The sequence below is a fragment of the Anas acuta genome, chromosome 1 (assembly GCF_963932015.1).
Source record: "Anas acuta chromosome 1, bAnaAcu1.1, whole genome shotgun sequence".
NCBI lineage: Eukaryota > Metazoa > Chordata > Aves > Anseriformes > Anatidae > Anas > Anas acuta.
In genome coordinates this window covers 83,894,584-83,917,873 of record NC_088979.1, presented here as the reverse complement: position 1 = coordinate 83,917,873, position 23,290 = coordinate 83,894,584, and the positions used below count along the sequence as shown (strand labels likewise).

Sequence of the window (23,290 nt, the reverse complement as noted above, 5' to 3'; positions counted from 1 at the left end):
GATGTTGCCTGTGAAGCATGCAGCGGGAGGGCTTTTGAGAGTAGAAGAAAACGTAAAAGAAAAGTTTTACAAACTATGCTGTTATCACTTCCTGTGCACACCTACTTGTTCTGGATAAAGGCTGGAGTATTCTCCACCTTAGCATTTATAACTAGCCTAAGCTAAGGAAAAATAAACAAAACTCTATTAGAATGTGATTGCCTCTACAAAATCACAGAATCATAGAATAGTTTGGTTGAAAGGACCTTAAAGATCATCTACATGTAGTTCCAACCTCCCTCCCCCAGCCATGATCAGGGACGCCACCCACTAAACCAGGTTGCCCAAGGCCCCATCCAACCTGGCCTTGAACACCTCCAGGGCTGGGGCAGCCACAGCTTCTCTGGGCAACCTCTCCCAGTGCCTCACCACCCTCTGAGTGAAGAATTTCCTCCTCACATCTAACCTAAAACTCCCCTCTTTTAGTTTAGAGCTGTTACTTACTGCTTGTCCTATCCCTACACTCCTTGACAGAACCCCTCCCCAGCTTTCCTGTAGGCCCCCTTTAGGTACTGAAAGGCCACTATAAGGTCTCCCCAGAGTCTTCTCTTCTCCAGGCCGAACAACCTCAGCTCTCTCAGCCTCGTTTCATAGGAGATGTGTTCCAGCTCCAGTCCTCTGATCATTTTTATGGCCCTCCTTCGTGGTCCAAATACATATGTAACTATAGCATGAAATATAACATACTAGTTCTAGTTTTGCTAATAGGGTAACAATAGGGTTAAGATGCAGTGACAGAGTGTGAAAATGAGCTACTGAATCTAGGAATTCTCTACAGGCTTGTTGCACTTCCAGCACTGAAGCTCATGTCACCAGCTTATATTCACTGTAAGTGACTTGTGCAACACAAATTGAAGCATTCGCATTCATATCCATTCGCATTAGTTACATTCTTTACATATTTTGCATAAGCAAAGCCACAGCTTACTACAGACCCTTTCTCTAGTTAACATCACGCTGTTTTGAAAACTGTTCAAGGTGAATTAAACCCAAATTTTATTCTAGCACAGGAGATAAATGAAGAAGAGTTTTATACCAGCACAGAATTACAAAGAATTTCAGTACCTGCCTTCAGGTATACCAGAACAACCTTCACCTAAAAGACAGCTTTCCAAGGCAAGGTCTTAAAATCAAATGTTTATCCATTCACAAGAATATTTCAACTCAGCAGCCAGTCAAGTCCCTGTCTTCACTAACAATTGACTCCAGCTTCTACTGCTACAAGAAATTTTCAGTACGCTGATGTATAATAACCCACTTAGCCATATGTTTGTGCCAGCTTTGTGTATTATCTTAAACAAACAAATGCAACATGCTATCTACATCATTAAAGCTAAGATCATTATTCCAACAGTAGAGCAGCAGCATTTACACCACAGCCAATAAAATTTCTAAGCTCTGAGCAAGTAGTTAAAGGGAACCAGCATTAACATTGATAAATCTCAAATTGACAATGATTTCATTAGTGATAACTTAAAACCAAGCCTTGAATAACCCTCATAACAAGCAACCCACATTAACTCTTTTGTATATTTCCAAACCATAACGTAAGATTTTCTAAACTGAATAGCACTGAGGAGCCAGCTCAAGCCACATGGGGAAGCTGAGTTTCAGTGGAAGGCTACGCAGCATCTCCAAGACAGGAAAGGGAAGAACTGGCTCCTTATGAAGTATTTCACACCAAGCACTAACCGTAACTCAAATTTTGCTGCTGTTCCCTCCCAGCCCCAGAATTTTGTCATCAGCGGTGGTATAAAAGGCACTGAAAAAACAGGTGTAACTCTAAAGAAAATGAAGACCACTAGTTTGTAACAACAATTTAGTCACAACATAACACACTGTGACCTAGAGTAACGTGAGTGTAAATCTTAGTACTGCTAGGAATCAAAGCAGAACAAATGTTTTTAAGTTGCTCATTTATAAAACTAGATGACTATGGCAAAGCAAACTTACCTTCATGGCTCTTTCCATCAGCTTAGAATCACACGCTGGCAGTGGAGGTTCATGAGATATTTGTAAGGGTTTTGAAACATCTGTCTCATCAATCTTAATAGTGACCTTGTGAACAGAAGCAGTCCCCGTTTTCCTGCCAAGCACCTGTTGGCTTAAAATAAAAAGAAAAATTAAAACATGTAATTGGAGTAGCACGAAGTATGCTTTCCAATAGCTAACCCTTGATTCTGAGAGTTCTGCACAAAAATAGTATTACCTAAGCTGAACTGAAAAAACATTTTTGTTTAACCTTTTAATGCAGAGACATTAGTGAACAATACCCACATAAGTCTTAGATGGCTGCAAACTCAACATAGGTATCAGAAGAGCCCTTGGATTATATATTTTATTTTGTCTAGTGTAAGTCAAGCAATAGCTACAGTGAAAGACTAACAAAGAATTGTCCATTTATTTATATATTCACATAAATATGAGCTGATTTTATGACTGCATCCACTGTTCTCATGTACACCCCTCACTTCTTTGCAAGTACAGCAACACGTAGGTACTTAATAACACGAATCTCAGAGTCCCACATCAAGAAGAAAATACAGTTCTGAAAATTCTGGCTCAGGGTTGTAAATGAAAAGGTTCCTATTGTTTCATTTATTGTTAACAGCCCTTTTTAAATCAACTTACTTCCAAACAGAGAGCGAGAGGCACTTTCCTGCATGGTATCGCTCCACTTGCACTAGGTCACCCCAGCGCTCTCGAATCAGCATTAGTGTTTGTGAATGCAAGACTTCCAGCTGAAGCGCTAAGCAGAAGGAGTCTGAGGAACGGAGTTAAGAAAATAGAACACATCCGAAGAATCCGTAAACTACATAAATCCATTTCTGTATGTGACCTAAACCCATTCGTCACAAAAGTCAGACGAGATGCTACCTGAAAACACACTAATTAACTAATCCAGAGATAAACACACACAAACAGAATCCAAGGGTTGTTTTGTTTGTTTTTTACACTACGGAACTACAGTTCTACAGGAAGAATTGTCAGCTCACATATCTTTAATGCAGCACTGTATTCCATCTCCAGAATCAACACATGCAAACAGCTGCTGCTTCACTGACTTACTGCACTGCCTGATGTTTCAAGCACCTTACCTTTGTTAAGTGTGTAAAATATTTTTTTTAATACACAGGCAAGTGAGAATAACCATCTCCAACGCCATCACTTTTTACTCTAATTCCAGACATTTCTCCTTAGCTTAATAGGGCATCCATCTTTCTTGACTTCCAGCTACCAGAAAGGGTAAGACTACATCACACAACTTATTCAGAAACAACTTTCAGAAGGATACGCAGACAGCTGTACATGTCCTGAAGCGGCTTTTCATCAGCGAACAGCCGGGACTGGACCAACTGATGGATGAAGTTGATCTGCATGCTGTGAACCAAGGCTCGACCATCTTTCAGGAATTAAAAATAATTCACAAGACATCAGGAAAGCAGGTATTTAAAATAATTAGATTATAAAAAATTAATAAATCATAAAAACCATACAAAGCAATTGCCACACTGGACTTTCTAACAAAGTAACACAATCCTTGGTTTACTCTGTAAATTTTACTCAGTCTACTGTAATGTCACAGACTACTACTGGTAAAGGTATCAAAAGCATACAGAGTATGGTGAAAACCAGACATCTATATGCTGCTTCATTATCTCAAGTTGTGATACGCAAGACAGTGTATAAACAAGATCTGCTGTACCAGACAGAAACACCACGTTTACATTGAAGTGTAAATATTTTTATTTTTATTTTTATTTTTATTATTATTATTATTATTATTATTATTATTATTATTATTATTATTATTATTATTATTATTATTATTACCGCCAGTTTCCTTGTCTTCGACCAAAATTTCCAGCTTGAGAAGGCGCCAGGGGATGTCAGGGTCATCACCCATCACAGTCAAGGTGGCCTCAAACTCCCCCTCAACTCGGAATTTCACACGGCCATTAGCTAAGGAAGAAGAAAACGTTTTATTTTCCTCAGTCTTACAAGATGCCTTATACAGTGGGCAGACAGTGATAAGACAAGGGGTAATGGTTTTAAACTAAAAGAGGGGAAATTTAGATTAGATGTTAAGGAGGGAATCCTTTACTCAGAGGCTGGTACTGGCACAGGCTGCCCAGAGAAGCTGTGGCTGCCCCATCCCTGGAGGTGCTCAAGGCCAGGCTGGATGGGGCTTTGGGCAGCCTGAGCTGGTGGGAGGTGTCCCTGCCCATGGCAGGGGGGATGGAACTGGATGTTCTTTCAGATCCCTTCCAACCCAAACTATTCTGTGATAATATCAGTGTAGTAGCTCCTGGCACTCACATGGATTACTTCCCTGTAATCTTTGCTCTGCTGCGTATGTTTCTGTTCCACTCTGAAGACGTGACAGCTGCTTATATAACAGGACCAGCACCAATAAGCAGCGTGGACAGAAGTCCCCAACTGTCTTGCACAGCAGTACTTCAGTCAGGATAATTTAGCCTTTGTGCTACTTTAACACAGAGTAACATTGAGTTGACTGCTAGCATGTCAAGTTACATAAACAAAATGTCTACCTTAATTTTCCAATTCTTTGCTATCTCAATAACTAGTACTTGAAGCAATATTCAAAAGAGGTTCACGAAGAAAAAGTCCAGGCTAGCACTGAAAACACGTTATATCACTGCAAACCATTTACTTAACATTAAAATATTTTAACTTCATTTTTATGTAGGGGAGATACACTTTTGCACAATTTATATATATGCACACAAGCAAAGATTAGGTACACTATTTATGCAATTGACACTTATGTCCTTACATTTTTGTAAACACTGCTATCAGTTTCAAGAGCTGGGAACAAAGATGGCCAAAATTATGTAAGTAAGGTCATAAAGAGAATGAGTAGCAAAGCAGACAATTTGGTGCAAATCATTAATATAAACTGTGGGTCAATCTTTTCAATCACCTAACAAAACATGTCATACATACACCTTACAATTCTTGAAATTTAGAAAAAATCCTACTGAAATTTTAACCATTGATACTCAAAGTTGCATATTCTGAAGCATACCAGACATACTCTTAAAACAAAGTCCAAACCAGAAACTACTAATCATTGAAATGTTAACTAAACAATCTGAAGACTCAGATGTGTATTTACAATACATTTACACTATAGTTAGACCAAAAAAAAAGAGTAATATTGGTATTGCAAGTTTACATAGGAATCAGTGAAAACTATTACTATGATTTTTCAGAAACAGTCTAGATCTGTGGGGTATGAGTTATATGTGGCTAATATTGTGTTAGTGAAGAGTATGGCCTAAGTCTATCCCAGACCCATTTTCTGTCTGTGATTCTGCAATAATCTATTTTATAGCCACCCTGCCTGTTTAAAAAAAAAAAAAAAAAGACAAAACGTCATCATAATGTCTACCACTACTTAGGCTAAATGAAAACAGATCTCAAAACAGATCTCTGTTAATTAAGATATCTGGAGCTGCAATGAGCCACAGAACAAAATGCATGCAGAAATACGAACAGATTTCATGCGTGAAGATGAATATCAAAACAGACTAAAAAAAGCAACATTTGAGTAACTTGCTTAAGCTAAAATTCCAAGTTACTACAAGAAACACCTAACAGTATAATTATATCGCATTTTTAAAGTAACTTAAGGCAAAGCAGTCACACTGTTAGGTTTAACGTGGACCAGGAAATGAGCATCTCTATTTGTTACAGTATTGTCTTAGAAAGGGGGAGAACCTTTCATAATACACTTGTTGAAAGAGCAAGGCAGTGTCTACAACCTTTTGCTACCACCTGCAAAAGGTTTCTGTTTGAAAGTAAATATTTCAGCAAGATTCTGAGTGTCCTCATTTCTCAATACGGGAAAAGACATAATTTGACATGCCGAGACAGAATCCCAGTTTTATAGATCAAAGATGCCTGATGACTGCCTAACAATCTCACTTCAGTTTTTAGCCTTTTTTTTTTTTTAAAAAAAAAAAAAAAACAACTTCAAGAAGTAATTGCAGTTCTTACCAACTGTAAGATTTGCCAACTGGGGAGGGAGATCTGTAGTCACTAGTCGATGTCGAAGAATCTGGTTTAGCTGATGAAGGGTGGTTTGCTTTTCACTCTTTGTAATTGGGTCAGGAGGGATAATTTTATCCTGTTAAAATAAACACGAAATAATCTACACATCTCAAACACATTTAATACATTACCAGAAGCAATGACAGAAACTTATCAGGAGTCTGAAAATATTAATACTACAGGCTAATACAGATGAGGAAAGCTGTTTCCAACCCCCCCTCTCCAATTATTTACATTTTACCTGAGGCTGATATCACGGAATAAAACTGCTCAACTTGGATCAGTCAAAACAATTCTTGGCCTTACAACACGCTAAACTCATTGTTAAATACTAACATTTGAAAGCCATTCCTTATCTGAAGCTGTAGGTCTAAGTCACAGATACTGTTGTTTATATTTCTTCACAAATCTTCTTATTTTGCATTTCATCAGTAAGAAAAGGCAGCAGCATTAAAGAGATCAGTGATTAGTTCAGTACATTTCCAAATATAATATGCTATAGCCAAAACAGAGAACATCAGATGCCACTAATTTTTACACTGCATTTTTCTGGGATGGTGTCTTAGCATGTACAAATTGATAAAGAATGCAAAGAAAAGTTGTTACTATACTCACCCTAGAGCAGAACCAGTTTAAACTGAAAGAATGTTTTATTGGGAAAGGAAACCTTTTTCAAATAGGAAGTGCTCTGTCAGAAACTGACACTATAGAGACTTTATGCCTGTATTAAACTAAACTTCCATTTGCACATATCAGAAAATTAGGTTAATTAGCATGCATTTGATTGGGATCCCTCTCACCCCAAAACATACTGTAGCGTTATTTACCCTAATGCAGGTAGGCAGACGTGGGTATGATCCAGTTGTCAGAACATCAATTGCATATGGGATAGCAAAACTAGGTAGACGAGCATGAACCAACGCATCTCTAGCTAGAGATGCCAGACGATCAGCAGTGTCCACAAACAGAATGGCTTGCTGATCTAAAAAACTTGATATCATCTGTAGAAGACAAGGGGAAGGAAAAAGAATGTCAAAAAAAAAAAATCACAAGTCAATGGCTGTTTACATTCAGCTCATCTAGAGCACATAGGACTGAGATGATTCTATCCCTATCTGTTACTTCCTTTCCACTCAAGTAATCACATGTGTAAAACAAAGAACAAATGCTCCGGCCATTTCTTACATTCAGATGCTGAGGACACTTTAAATCTGCATGCCATTTCTGATGCCGCGGAGGATCTGTGAAGCTTCACAGCTCTTTATCTGATGATTCCTACCGGAATGCTACCAAACTTGTTTGTCATCACTCCAGGCTTGGTGTTTGGTTTGCAACATTCTGGGCTGTACTCATATTTAGCCAAGAACAGGATGAAAATGATAAGAACTAACACACTGAGATCGCCACCCTCCCCAGCCTATCGCCTAACCCCCGAGCACTCCTAGAAACTCCGTGCAGACATGTCTTTTTCATTTGCTACCACTGAGTTTTTGGGAACATGACCTGTTACGAGACAGTATTATACATTTTTTTAATAGGAGGAAACTGGTTGTCACTTAGTATACCTTTGCCTGTGAAATACAAGTTTGGGTTTGTTTTAAACTTCCATAGCAAGGAAAAGTTAGGGTGTACCAAAATCCCATAGCACTAAAAATTATTCCATACCAACCTCTGTTACCAACTTACCGCACACTTTTCCACCTTTCCAGCATTATTAGCCCATTTGACTAAGGCTAACAGACGAACAAACAGTTGACGAGTGCGGCTTGCAAACTGTACTATCTCTATTTTTCTGCAAAAACAAGAAACAAACAGACATTAAACCAGCATTCAGATAAATAGTAAAGCTGCAATTCAACTCTTTACCAGTAAAAAAAAAAAAAAAAAAAAGCTGCAATGATAAAATGATAACTTCTAATGGTGTTAACGTAGGCGTCACTAATAGATTGCATGTTTGAACAGAGTATGTGCTTAAAACAGTGAGCTATTTTTTTTTCCATAAATGCTAACAACATGCAGAGATTGTAACCAACCAAGACTGGCTGGGGAAACAAAAAAGCACACTCATGTGAATTAATTACTAATTTGAAGAGAAACAATTCCCTAGTGAACTCAACTACATTATCTGTTATACCTTTTATGATTAAGTTTAAAGTAACAAGAGAAAGCAGACAAGAACATTCCTCACCACAACAGGTATTGGCCTCTACCAAACAGAACTTATATCTCTCCTTCTGATCCTAACCTGTAAAATACATACTCATAACACAGATAGAATCTGCTCCTGCCAAGTGTTGGCGTAACGAGGTAAACCCTTTTGTGTCCTACATAAAGCACAATCTGATTGTAGCAGATGACTGTTTAGGCCAGAAGTACCACTAACACCATCTGGTTCAGCCTCCTGCATTACTTACTATAAGCCTCATCCAAAAACTTGGGCATCAAGTCAGTAACTTCTCTTCATTCCAGAGCACGTATTTCAGAATGCCATCCAGCCCGATATTAAATTTTCATATGATAGACAAGCTGCTATGTAAGTATCGCTCTAATACTACAGTAACTACAGTAATCAAAGCAAGATGTTACAAATTTTAAAAGGTTAACAAAAACATAATGGTATTTGGAAGATGCCTACAGTGAGATTTCATAATGTCAGAAATCTCCCCAAAAGATCCACTGCAGAGGATGCTAAAATCTAGAAGTAGTTACATCAACCAAACATTTGTGCTGAAAAAGGCATGATAGCAAGAAAAATTCAAACTGATGTTCTGTGGCTGGAAATCAAAGGGTATCAAAAAAAATGAAGAACAGAATAAAGTGCAGCAATTTAATAACAATTTTTTTAAGTACAGTATTCCAGTAACTGTTTCATTAATACCACTATTTGAAATTACATAAAGCTTGTTATTTCTATTTGAGACAATCCTATTCCCCTAATCATGGCTATCACCCCTAAATCACAATTGCACTGGGAATTCACATCCATCTACACCTCTACCAAGAACCCAAAGAGTTTTTCCAATGTTGCCGTGTTCTTTCATTCTTCATTACAGATACAGAACCTTATGTTGGGCTGCACAAAAAAAATCGTTCAAGGAAGATGAAACTTCAGGAAAGAATACATTTACATGTCCTATAAATGCAAAGCAGAGCACATTAAAAAGCTTTTTAGTGACCATGTTTAAGAAACCCTTCAAAATAATTCATCTTTAATATAACCAAAAATCACAAATGCTTTGTTTCTAACAAAGCCTGTTGCAAGGAGCAGAGAGCCAAGCAGGTTTGGCAGAGGCCAGCTTGACTGCACAGGGAACCCCTGACCAAACTTAATGCAAACGGGAAGCACAAAGAAGGTGGGAGAGGGCAATACACAAGAACTGTTCAAGCATACAAGTGTAGGAAAATCAGAACTCAGAAGCAAAACTAACTGCAGATGAAAGTCAACAAGGACTTCTAAAGGCACATCAGCAGCAAAAGACTAAGGAAACAAAAATCCAGTGCTCAGCAGAGCAAGATGCAATTGCATTGGAAAAAAAGCATGGTACTGAGTACATTCTTTGCCTTGGTCTTTACTGCTAAGTTCTGATCTCAGATACTTCATGTCCTTCATCCTAGTGGCATAGTATGGGGTGTCCTGGTTTCAGCTAGGATAGAGTTAATTTCCCTCCTAGGAGCTGGTAGGGTGCTATGTCTTGGATTAGGATGGGAAGAGTGCTGGTAACATGCTGATGTTTGAATTGTTGCAGAGCAGTGCTTACACCAAGCCAAGGACTTTCCAGCTCCTCGCTCTGTCCTGCCAGCGGGCAGGCTGGGGGTGCAGCAGGAGCTGGGAGGGGACAGCATTAGCTGCAGTAGGAGAATACCAAGTCAAGGACCACTTAAGCAAGCCTAAAATACTAAAGTCCATCGGAGCAGGTCTTCATGACTGGAAAAAGGCAGACACCATGACAACCTTCAAGAAGAAGGTTTCAGGGACCCACGTGGCAGTCAGCCTAAGCTCAGTTAACAAGAAATATTATGTAGAAAATCTTTCCAGAAGCTACTTCCAGGTAAGCAGCAAACATGAAAGCGGTTTGGGAGCTGTCAGCGCAGATCTGCCAAGGATAAACCCTGAACAACACAAGGGTCTTCCACAGGACAGCCAGCTCCACGATCAAGGGGAGAACAGAAAATATATTTACACTGAATTTTCCACAGCTTGTGACAAAACTGCCCATTAGTATCCTTACAATCAAGTTGGTAACATACGAATATGTAAGTGCCAGACATAAAAGGCTGACTGGCTGCCAGTTGGATTTCCTCAACAGTGGTTACTACTCATGTTTCTTAAGGGTCAACACTAGGGCCAATACAATTTAACGCTTCCACCAACAACCTGTATGATGTGAAGGAATGCAACCTTTGAAAACTTCTGGGTCATGTCAAACTGGACAGAGCAAACAAAGGGAGCTCAGCTGGACAGAGGAACTGGTTGACATGAATCTGAACTTGGTTCACTTGGCAAGGGTTTGGTAGCAAGGGGGTTGCAGAGGCAGCTTCTGTAAGCATAGCCTCACACCAGATCATAGCCAGCTCCAGCGGGCTCCAAAAGGGACCGACTGCTGGCCAGAACTGAGCCAGGGAGCAACACTGGGTGGGCCTCTGGGAGAGCAGAGTTCACGAAGGGAAAAAAACACCACGCAACAGCAGCTGGAAGAAAGGAGTGAGAACTTGTGAGGGAACCAGCCCTGCAGTCCCCAGGTGAATGCAGCAGGAGGGCAGGAGGTGCTCCAGGCAGGCAGCAGCAGTTCCCCTGCGGCCTGTGCAGGGAGAGGCCCCTGGTGGAGCAGGCTGTCCCCCTGCAGCCCATGGGTCCCACATGGAGCAGATCTCCACGCTGCAGCCCCCCTGTGGGTGGAGGAGCCCCCGTGGAGCAGGTGGATGTGGCCTGGAGGAGGCTGCGGCCCATGGAGAGCCCCCGCAGGAGCAGGGGGACTGGGGGGAGCTGCCACCCACCCGTGGGGGACCCATGCTGGAGCAGTTTGCTCCTGGGGGATGGATGGATGGACCCCGTGGGACGGAGCCGTGTGGGAGCAGTGCTTGAAGAGCTGCTGCCTGTGGGCAGCCACCGCAGGCTCAGCTGGGGAAGGACGGCATCCCGTGGGAGGGACCCCACGGGGAGCAGGGGCAGGGAGGGACCCTGAGGGAGCAGCAGAGATGAAGCGTCAGGGACTGACCGCAGCCCTAAGGAGGGCACAGGTGGGGTTGATGGGGGGAAGGTGTCTTTATTTTACTTTTCTTACCACTCCAGTCTGGTAGTGGTAGGCAATAAATTACATTAATCTCCCTGTGTTGAGTCTGTTTTGCCTGTGACAGTAATTGGTGAGTGATCTCCCCATCCTTATCTCAACCCTTGAGCCCTTTCCATTGTATTTTCTCCCCTTTTTCATTTAAAGATGGTGAGGTGAGAGCACTACTGTGGAAGTCGCTGCCCAGCAGGGTAAAACCACCACAGAACCTCATGAAGCAAAGACATGCAAAGTCCTGAATGTGTAACCAAATAAAATCATGTAACAGCAGAGGCTGGAGACAATGCAGCAGCTGAGCAGTTATGCAGAAATGGACCTGAGGGTCCAGGTGGACGGGTGAACATGCATCAGCAACATGCCCTTGCAACAACAGCAGGCTGTATTACCACAAACCCAGCCTAGCTCAGGGAAAGTGATTATTTGCCTTGAGTCAGCAATTGTCAGACTGCACCTGAAGCATTACACCCAGTTTTAACTCCCTAGCCTAGAATGATTATCACCATACAGAGGTAAGTTAGGGGCTAGAACACAGGAGATACAAAGAGCAGCTGGGGAAACTTTCTTTGCTTTTGCTTAAGAGGTTATGGTGAGATACTCCTGCTGTCTTCAAATATCTAAAGGGGTGTTCTGGCGAAGATGGACATAGATTCTTCTCAAAAGTGCAAAAGGATAAGGAAAGACAGACACAAGCTACAAGATGGAAGCACTAGTTAGATATCAGGAAAGTAAAACAAAAAACACACAATGAGTTAGTCAAAGACTGAAGCAGGTTGCCCAGAAAGATTGCAGGAATTCTATCCTTGAAGATACTTAGAACTCAACTGGATGCAACCCTGAGCAAATTGAACCAACTTTGAAACTGTCTTTTACTTCAGGCAGAGATTTGGGCCAGGTATCTCCGAAGCACGTTGCAAACCAAAATTACGTATGCCTATGAAATGAGTGAAAAAGCAGCTATTTTGTCATTATTAAGGAATGAAAAATTAACATTTTATAAAAGATAGGCAATTGTACTGCTGTTGAAGTTATGAATAACTCATTTTTACAACAGCTCTGAAATCTGTTCTCCTTAAAATCTTCTCATGTAGATGACAGCCTTTCCTGCAAATTTGAGAAAGTAACAGACTGGTTCACTAACTACTGCAAAAGAAGAGGGAAAATTCTTGGTTTTAGGAAAACTGCATTTATGTAGTTGTTGGAAGAATAACAACAGGAATTGTTTGTTGGGAAACACAGGTATAAGGTTCTACCTTCCAATTGCCAACAAAAGAAGACAGGGCCTTGCAAAGGCATTGTAATCCGGGTTCCAGTTAAAAGTCTTATACAAGCATTACTGTATTTAGAAAAACAATTTCATGTACATTACACCGTTGGAGGATAAAGGAAAAGAAGATAAAGAATACTGAGCAAAACAGTTCCCATTACCAAGAAGAAAGTCCCTGGATTTTCCCTAGAATTCAACACTATTTTACACCACATTATGGTTTTTAATCCAATTACTTTCTTGACAGGTAAAGATTTCAAGGGTGATTTATTCCTATCAGTGATAATTATGCTAATAAACAATGTTTTGCAAAGAAAAGCCAATATTATATTAAGATTCATAACTTTCTATCAGTTTTTCTTTTCACAGCTTCTCTTAGCTTGGCACCGTAGTAAAGAATTTAGATTTTATGTGAACTTTATTAGAGGATAACAGCATCACATCTTCATCAAAGTATGTATGCCATGTCACTAGGCTAGTTTCAAGAAGCAGTGCTTAAAGCACAGCCACTGCTGCCATTGCAGCTCTCAAAGTTAGGAAAAAATAGAATAATTTGGATAGTTAAACTATTCCCCTTAAGAGATGTTCTTCAGAGCTGGAAAGCCATTTCATCAAGAAGAGCTAAGTAAGTCAAAGTTAACATGGATGCAAACATTTAGTTTCAAGATGCTTTCAACTGCAGAATGTTCTTCGTAACTATTCAGGACAGTCCTAATAGGATACAGGCAAACGAAAATAAGCCACATATGTTACTTCAATCCTGTGTGCCCCACACAGCAGGGAAGCCCCCGTATGAGTAAGAGGGAGCTCTGGACCCAAGCTGAATGTCCTAGCTTCAGTAAATATAGTGAAATTTTCAAATACAAATAGATTTTTTTTTCTTTATAAAATATTATGCATAAGAAAAGAAAAAGGAGGTGCAAGGAATCATCCCAGGTTACGACTTTCTGAAAATGGGCTCAATTTCACAACAGGTTATGAGAGTTTTGAGGTAATTGAATTAATGCTCATCCTGTTACACAGAATTCTTTACTGGCATTCTTAAGAATATCATCGCTGTTGTGTGTCTCCAAAGAAAATTAGGTCAATAAGAGTGTTAATACAAATAATAAAGGAAATTAAGTTTATTTAAAAGAATAAATAATGAAATCTCATAAAATTTATTCAGACAGACAAAAATCAAGCTCTTTAATCTTTGTGGAAAGGGACGGCAGACATTTAAAAAAAGGAAAGCCTGTTCTGGTCTCTTACACTTGCTCTCTAATAATCTTAATAATGCAAAACCACACAGAACAGGTAAAGAACACGGCTCTCTTAAATGATATCCTTATGATAAGGAAGACAGGTAACACAGAAAAAGGCAGAGAAGTTTTTACCTTGTTTCCATTGTTGAACTGCTACTTCTGATCAAAATGTTTCTTTATCACACTAACTAGAACCTATTTAGGTTCTGCAGATCCCTTTCACATTAGATTTACTGTCACTTCACTGCCTTTAAGAGAGAAATGCCCTTAACAGATTTCACCTATTATAACAACAGTACGTTACTGAACTGTGCAAAAGAAGAGCCCCAAAACCACCCTCCCCTACAGAAAGAAAAGTTAGTATTGTCATTGATGCTGAGGAAAATCTTGAAGCTATGTGGTGACAGCAAGACAATGAAGGCTTATTTTCTTGTATAAAATATAAAATTAGGAGAAAAACAGTCTATTGAAACAATTCTTAACATCCTAAACAAAGCTGTATATTTTAATAGGCATTACAGACTGTCTTATCATAACTCACCTTTCCATATCAGTCTTTCTTGGTAATCTGCATTAAAAAAAGGGAAAAAAAAAAAAGCATATTACATATTGTTCCATTCCATGTCATACCACTATGAGAAATCGTTAGTAACCTTCAACTAAGCGCATGAAGAACTTACACGTACCTACAAAGAGCATTTCAAAGTTTCTACAGTTGCAAATGTTTCCTAAATACAATGAAATTGCACATTTGACATCTCTAGAAAATGGTCTAGTTTAGGCAGTAGGGGGTGGGGAGCAGGGAGAATCAGGTGTGTGCTGATACCTGCTGGGACCCTGCACCAGTTAAGCTGGAACTGACCAAATGAATTTAAAAGCTTGAAGAACATTAAAATCCGAAGGTTTCTGCTAAACCAGGAGAGCCACACATACAGTACCACTACCTGTGCTTCGCAATTTATGATTCTTAGTAAGCATCCGTGACGAGCGTTAATTAATTCATAGTAGCAATCCTAGATCATCTACAGCAGGTGTTAAATTTGGCTGTTTACTGACTCGCCTGAAGTGAGTTTCTCTTTCAGCAGTCTAGACGGGAAGAAGCGCCATACTGCGGAGCTTTCTCAGCTATCTGTATGAGAGATACTGATGCAGAAAGAAGACTGTAGCCCTGTAAATCAGTGTTCGAGAGGCGTTACAGGCACCTCATTTCACGTGGTTTTCATTCCAGGACTAGGCAGATGCTGGTAAAGGAGCAAGAACTCATTTTGTTGGAAGGAAGAATACTTCCCAGACAAGCTCTTTATTAGCCAAATCCACACTTTACAGGGAAATACAGCAGAAAACTCTAGCTCATTCCACTTTTGGAGGAGACATCGCATAGCTTATAAACTACCTGGTGAATCAAAGTGCTGAAAGCAGTCTCCATGTGTTTTTCAAGCTAATTTACTTTGTACCTTAATTACACTTAAGTCAAAGGAACCAGTTCCACACCATCAAACAAGCACAGAAGACATCAGAGGCACACACTCCTACAAGAACGTGCACAGAATCAATTGCTGCCTGCAGATACCATAAGCGTACAGGAAAGATACTGAGTAAATTCTGGAAGCTTTGCATAGCAAACTAGAAGTCCTTGTCCTTTCTAGAGTTTGAACAGTCTTAACCCCAAGTTTGCATGCTCGCCAGGTATTGTGTTGTATAAGAGGTATATGTGTTTTTGTCTCTATTTTGTTCTGTGTGTCACATCTTAAAACATACACAAACCTCACAGGAATCTCTAAAGTTCAGCAGGCTAAAAGAGAAAGAGGCTCGCTCGCTATCAGAACGCTTTCAGGGAAGTTTCCCTTGGCCCAAAAACATTCCTTTGTTTTGCCACTTCAAACACAACAACGTTAGCAGAACAGACAGCAAGGCAAACGTAAATATTTTCTTTTCCTCCCAAACAGCCAAATGGTGTTTTAAGGAGTGCCTGAGCAGTGCAAGGGAGGACTTCAGCTATGCAAAGGGAGGGAGGGAGGCAGGGAGGGTCACTCACAGGTCTGCCAGCACGGTGAGCTCGGCGTAGGTGCGGTGCAGCAGGAAGTCGATGAGGGTGCTGAGGCGGTAGCCGGGGCTGGCGGCGGCTGTCACGGCGCCGGGGGCCGGCGGGGCCGGTGCTGAGGCGGGGCCCCCGCCGGCCGGCACCAGCTGGTTGCTCTCCAGCTGCACCGGCGCCATGGCGGCGGCAGCAGCGCCTCAAGCCCGGGCAGGAGCGATCTCGGCAGCCCGGGGAGCGGGGAACCGGGGGGAACCGGGGGGTGGCGGAGGCGGGAGGGGGGGAGCGGAGCGGGGCGGGCGGCGCTCAGGGCCCGCCGGGCGCAGGGGCCGCCGCCATCTTGGCGGCACGGAACCGGAAGCGAGGGGCCGGGGCGGACCGGAAAGAGAACTGCGGCGGCACGGCCGGCGCGACTCAGCGAGGGGGGGCGTGGCCTCGTGGAGGGGGCGTGGCCTCGGGAGGGGGCGGGGCCTGAGGGGGGAGGGTGCTCGCGGCCGTTGGCGGTGGCCGTTGAGGGGAGCTCGCGCCGAGCCGTTGGGGCGGGGCCGCCTGAGGGGGAAATGGCGACGCGCAGAGCCCCTGTGGAGGCTGTGTGGGGAGAGGGGCAGCCGGGCTGCTACGGGTGTCCGTGCGCAGCGGGGGGAAGCCTTTCTGAGGCGCCTCGGGGTGTTTTTGGCTTCCCCAGCAACTGTTTGTTTTTTTTTTTTGTATAAAGAAATATATAAAGTATAAAGAAATGACGTGGGGGTGAGGAGGGGAGCGGTGTAAGTCCCTGGGAGGTGTTCGTTAACGGCTCGCTCGAGTGTTAAACCGTAAGTTCGTGCCGGGTGACTACAAAGAGTTCCCCAAAGTAGACGTAATATAGGCAATAAATAACCCAAACCTGCAACAGGTAGCAAAACGCTACCACTTCTCCAAGTTTTTTTAAAAGAAGTTCTACTTGTTTTTTGAAATGCAGACTTTTAAAACATCTCTTCTGGCTTATCTCTTTCCAAGAGGAATAAAGCAAGAAAAAGCAAAGGTTTTTTTTTGTTTGTTTGTTTGTTTTTCTATAACGTGAGAAATGTGTAATCAACAGTTAAATAAATATGCATCTGTGCCAGGAGCGAGGAGAGTCAGTTGTGTTCCTGCAGGGAGTGCTCACTGCGCCAGGTTGCGAGCCTGTTGCCGGCTGACGAGGAGCGGCTTTGTCTCTCTGTCATAACCACTGTGGAATCACAGAATCGTTAATGTTGGAAGAGACCTCCAAGATCATCTGGTCCAACCACCCCCTACCACCAGTATCACCCACTAAGCCCTGTCCTCAAGCACCACGTCCAATCTCTCCTTGAACACCCCCAGGGGTGTTCAGGAGTGTTTGACTCCACCACCTCCCTGGGCAACCCATCCCAGTGCCTGACTGCTCTTTCTGAGCAGAAATGTCTCCTCATTGCCAACCTGAACCTCCCTGGCACAACTTGAGGCCATTCCCTCTAGTCCTATCACCAGCTACCTGTGAGAAGAGGCTGACCCCTAGCTCCCCACACCTTCCTTTCAGGTAGCTGTAGAGAGCAATTTTACTCCTCCTTTATCCCCCAGCACAGGTAAAAGAAGTGCCAGCTTTGTGCTGCTAAAATTACAAAGGATGGAATGATGAATACTATCAGGATTATATTGTGATCCAAACAAGTGTGTTTTCCTTGGTGTGTATTGAAAGTTCTTGCAAAGATGTATTTTTCCAAATGTATGAAAAGCATTTTTCCCCTCTCTGTGCATGAATAAATGCCATGTACCCATTTTATGGCCAACTTGTTGCATTACTGAAGAAAATGCCAACTTCAACATGCACTGCAATGTGATTAGACTGTGTATTATAAGGCCTATAACTTAGAAATATAGGCTATTTTTTTAATTGTTCTTTCTCCTTCTTCCCATCTCTTCTCTTACAATTTAGTCCAGAATAAAATTCCCATTGATTTTAGTGGTGCAGGCTGAGACTTTTTGATGAGGCAGGTGGAAACTCGTGATGGGGTCTGACTTTGCCCCTGTTAGAGCTGTTCCTATAGCCCTGGTGAATTCTCCAGCTTTGCAGGAGAGAGGCTGAAGGAGGCTGCCTTTTTCCATTTACCTTGGAGAGGAGAAGGTTCAGCAGAGCTGCTGCAGGGATCACGCTGAGCTCTCCTCTCACATGGCTGCCGAGGAAAGAAGCCCTGATACTGTTTTGAAGGACTTGAAGCTCAAGGCTTATGCTTGTGGGCAGACAACAATGGTGCTGTTGGGAGACTCCGCAAGGTTTGTTGTTTTGACAGTAAGCTGGAGATTAATATTAGGAGCTCAAAAGTCGAGTGACTGGCCTACATAGTACTCATGAGAAAAGAAACATACGTACGTGTATATGTGGTTTTGCTTTTTGTTGCCTCTCTGAGGTTGGCAGCGCTCACACCCTTTCTGCAACCACTTCTAAGAAGAATGAGCATTGTATCTAAACTTAAAAACCCTGCCTTAAAGAATGTGGAAATCGGTTTCACAACTCTTTTGGGGTGGTGGCAAAGGCAAAACTATAGGAGGGAGAAAGCAGGGGCTGTTGGGGTTACTGTAAAGGTACCGGGATTTTTGGGGCAGAGGAAACTCCACACCGTGTTGTGATAAAGACTTGATGAATTGTACAGCTGTTAGGGAGATTGTGGATAACCTCTGCATAATCTACCATTTTCCCTAAGGTTGATGAACGGAGTTTTGGATTTAATCAAGTTCTAAAAAAGGACAACAAAGCTCCTGCAATCTCACAGATACTCAATTTCTTAACATTTAATTGTACGAATGGAAAACCGTATATCTGGTTGTGGACTGCAGCTGTGGGCTGCAGATCAGGCCTGCAGTCATATCTGCAGGTACATAGCAAAGTGTCTTAATACTTCAAGACAAATAGCATTCTCTAGATGCAGTTCTCCAGATAAAAAAATGGACTCCCGATACAATATTTAAGCAGAATAGTCGAGCAGAAGCAATGAAAAGGGATGAAAATTAATCCAAATTGCATTCTTTGGTACAGTAATATGTATCTTGGGAGACTGATTGGGAATTAAAGAATTTTGCAGTTAGCAAGTGTAAGAGGATAACACTGCATAAAATATAATCTGATTTCATTTGGCAGGTGTAGTTTATTTTTCTGTTTATAGTTAATCAACTGTAGTTGGTCTGTTTCTGTAGTGCCTTGTCACTGTGATCATGACAGCTTACTAAATCTTCTGAATCTGCCATTGAATAATTTAAAAGCAGTGAAATTTTAACAGTCCAGTATTGCTGTTGTGCTCTCCTGTTGCTTTTTTTGCTAAGAGAGAGACAGTGCCCATTTGTGGGGAGGAGAAGGATGACTATGTTCACGTGCTCATGTGCCTTTCTTTGTTAGGTGTGGTTTTCCTCCTGCTGTCACCAGCGTAGCTGGCTTGCCTACAGCCCTTGCCTAGATGCAGCGGAGCCCTGCTGGTTTACGGCCCGACAAAAACGTGCTCAGCCAGATGCCAGCCTGCCCAGCTGCTGCTGTGTACATCGTGTCCTCCGCTGTGTGGTAGATGTCTGTCGCTAGCAGCGTGGTAGTTTACCCTGTTATAATGACTGTACTGCAGTTGTAACTGCTTAGTCTGGCTTAAAGGAGGTTTGTGCTCAAAGGAGGATGGAGCATTCCTGCTGCCAGGAGTACACCAAGGAATTGGAACACCACGTTCTCCTGCCAACATTATTATTAATATTCCTTGTGCCTCCAGGCAAACCATTTCCTCTCTCTGTGCCTTGACTTCCCTTCCCTTCCCTTCACTTGTGAAATAGCTACAGTAATAATTGCAATTAATATTTACTCAAGCGTGCAGGTAAATATTTTAAATTGGCTCCTCATTGTTACCATAATGGAAAGCCTGACCTCAGATATGGATTTGCTGGTCAACTAAAACCCGTTGCTATTCAGTCACTGTTAGCATCCACAGTCATGGAGCTAACTGTGACAGGGCCAAAAGGAAGGATGGCAGATAACCTTTGGTTTCCAGAAGAGTTAGACATTCAGTATTCTTTGGAGCTGTGGGATTAATGTTCAGTGGGAGGTATGCAAACCATATTGCACTCAAAGGTTGTGAGACAGCCTCCCAGCCATTCTGTGCTTCTATGCTTTGGAGTTTGGACGTTCTGTTTGTCTGTCAAACTTTTGTAATCAGAGAACTATCTAATCACATGGATGATAATTACACAGTCCTCCTGGACTTGACATTTAAGCATTCTTTTAATAGTAAAAAAAAAAAAAAAAAAAAAAAAAAAGCACATGAATATTATATAGTGCAAAGATTTTTTGTTAATCACTCGATTTATAAAATGTTGTGACATTTCACAATATTATAACCAAATGCCTATATGAATTATGAGTAATAAAAGTTTTGTATCTTCCATCCTTTTCAGAAGACATCAGAGAATCGGATATGTTGTGGGTGAGTTTGCATCTGTAGTGCTGCATATCATGAACTTACAACGCTTCAGCCTTGCATTCAATAAAAGCTGAGGTACGTATTTAAATTCTAATGAGATAACGTGCATCATTATACATTAAACACATAACCACTACCCAAAAATATTTAGCCTTTTCCATTTTAGCACTTGCATGAATGTAAGTGTAAGTTTTTTTCGGTTTTGATGGAAGTCCAGTTGAAAAATATTGATAACCTTGTAATCACAAAATAAGGAAGAACAAACAAATGATTTTTATGGCTTATGTTTTTATCAGTGATTGCATTATTCTTTGACAGTTCAGTGCTTCATGACAAATCACTGGTTTGTGACTGTACGAGGCTATTGTACCTACAGTAGATCACACTTTGCAAAAGTGTATCTGTGTGTGTTACAGGAAGGGGGTTCATAGCTGGTTACTGCACAAGTGCTCTGTTTTCTTCCTTTATTTAAAGGGTTACAGAGGGAAGCAAATTTTGGGGAAAAAAAAAAGTTTTAAAATAATAAGTTATTTCTCTTTTTTTTTGATCTGCTTTGTTCGTATGATTAAGTTTGTCAACTATTTATGGAATGGAAGAAAATACATAGTAGCAGCTTGAAAGTTCTCTGGCAGTCATTCACGCTTTGTAAAACAGTGTGCCACTGTGAGATAGAGCATCTCTTGTACAGTGTGTAGTAAAGTACCCTACAGTTCTAATTATATGTTGTGAACAACTTAAGAAAAGAAACATTCTCCAAGTGATAAAATAGAATCTTTGATTTTATTTGAATTTACAAAAGTCCCTTTTCTTATAATAACACAAAAATTGATTATTTTTTAAATGCTGAACATAGCCTTATTGGTCTGAGCTTCTTTTTTGGCTTCTTTACTGACAACGTTGATGTATGCTGTAAATCTTATATTGGTTTGGCTCTGTCAGACTGGAACTAAAGCTAGCTAAAGGTCTTCTTATCCTCAAAAGAGTGTATTTTCATTATTATTATAATTCAGTTAATTACAACTCAATTTACTATTTCAACCGTACAAGCTGCATTTTTCTGTGGGTAAAAATGCTTTGTCCACAAGTAATTCTGAAATGGGAGCAAAACAGTAACATCCTTTCTGGACCCCTCATCTTTGAAAAGCTAACAAAGGAGAAAGGACCCCTGATCTAACTCGTGGCAGTGAAACGATGAATTGCACTGTTCAGTCATTGCCTCGAAAAAGTTGACAATATCATCCATAATCTGTGATTCTTCCCTGTCTAACACTTCCTGAGTGTTACTCACAGAGCTTGAAAAAATAAACATACGAAGTAAAAATGCAAAGTGAACACTTACTGCAACATGAAAGTACTTTTGGCAAAAAGAATTTATGTGCAGAAACACCTAAAGAGATGGAAAGACTATCGGGAAGTAGATCTGATTAGTCATACCCAGTGGGAGAAGGACTGCAGCTGTGAGGTATTCTGTCCTAAACTTAGAAATAGACAGCTCGATTGTATTTAACTGCTGCTGGCTAACACATTCAGACAGTGCAAACTCTTGCACTCTTCTAAGACAAGGGTGGGTATCAGAACGTACTTAATTGCAAATGCTTTGTAGATCTGCAGCTGTGGTCAGATAGCGTTTAAATGCTGATCCTCACACTCACTCAAAAGTAAGGACATACTTAGAGAATTATTCCTGAGTTGCCATCCTCCACACTGACTTTGGAGGCGAAAGGAATTGTCTGAATTTTTAGGCTAAGATGCTATGCAAAAAGTTCTTGCACAGCTTCTAGAATGGACTTTTTTTTTTCCTGAAAGGATAAATTAGCACTTTTATAGAAGTTAGGAGAAACTTACCTGAACTCTACCTCTGTTAAAAAAACTCCAAGATGTCAGCTTTGACAAAAGGGCTGCAAGAATGGGTTTGACTCCAGAGACTGAAGAGCTGATTACATGTTCAGCCGTGAGACTGCAGACCTGGGGGACTGTGAGTGAATTCCAGGTGCTCTTCAATGTGGGGACTGTTAAAATTGAAAGAAAAGCACAGTGAAAAGGCAGAATGTTACATCTGTAGCAGTGCAGGAACACTCGTCCTGTGGAGGATTACAGTATATTTTGCTTATGGACAAGAGGAGCAGGTTGCTCTTGGTAGTTGTCGGAGCACGTAGGAGTCAGTGCCAGTTTTGGAGGCTAATGGAGGTTGAGGGTGGAATCACCTGTGTGAATGGATGCCAGTTCTCCAGGAAGCACAAACTTCTTATACCAAACTAATTATTGCCTACTATGCCAGAGGGATATGTGGCATGTTACGTGGGATCGGGCAGCACATAGCCTAGTAGTTGTTTATGTGGGGCACAGACCACGTGTTGAGGTTTGCATATATCCCACCACACACGCATCTTACAATTTACCTAAGAAGACGAAGGTTCCTGGCCCTGCTGATTGAAAAGATAACCGACAGCCAGTGGCATCTTGTAGTGCTGTCCAAGCTTACAAAATGTTAAAATTTTTTACCTTTTTGCATAGCTGAAGAATGCAGAAGATATGGTAGAATCTCACTATATCCCAGCATTTCTTTTTAAGCTGAGGTTTAGCCAGGAAGGCTGTAGCCCCTTTTGTCCTTTGTTTGTGTTTTAGGAAATGATCTGAACCTGAAAATGGGTACTTCTTGTGAAAATGCTTTCTCAACAGAAAATACAGCACTGTACAATGGCGCTGTACCACACACAGAATAAATCATGGGGGGGAATGACTGAGCTGCACCTCCGTACGTCACGCATTAAAATTGTTTCCTTCGGGCTTGAGAGCATGACTGGAAAGAAGAGCAACAGCAAAGCTATCTCTCTCCCTCTAGTGCCTACAAAGCCAGACTTTTCAGTGTGACAGCTCAAAGTAAGACTGAAAGA

General features: G+C 41.3%; 1 protein-coding gene across 1 annotated transcript in view; it reads right to left on the bottom strand.

Moving 5' to 3' along the window:
* MED14 (mediator complex subunit 14) overlaps positions 1–16,290 on the bottom strand; it is a 36,919-nt gene extending 20,629 nt beyond the window's left edge. The window contains exons 1-9 of the mRNA XM_068686299.1: positions 15,949–16,290; positions 14,455–14,481; positions 7,804–7,909; positions 6,945–7,118; positions 6,064–6,193; positions 3,874–4,002; positions 3,335–3,442; positions 2,671–2,803; positions 1,993–2,143 (exon numbers count right to left, since the gene is read on the bottom strand). Of these exons, the coding sequence (XP_068542400.1) occupies positions 1,993–2,143; positions 2,671–2,803; positions 3,335–3,442; positions 3,874–4,002; positions 6,064–6,193; positions 6,945–7,118; positions 7,804–7,909; positions 14,455–14,481; positions 15,949–16,130 (1,140 nt within the window). The 5' untranslated portion in view covers positions 16,131–16,290. The remainder of the gene's footprint in view (positions 1–1,992; positions 2,144–2,670; positions 2,804–3,334; positions 3,443–3,873; positions 4,003–6,063; positions 6,194–6,944; positions 7,119–7,803; positions 7,910–14,454; positions 14,482–15,948) is intronic.
* Positions 16,291–23,290: the final 7,000 nt, after the last annotated feature.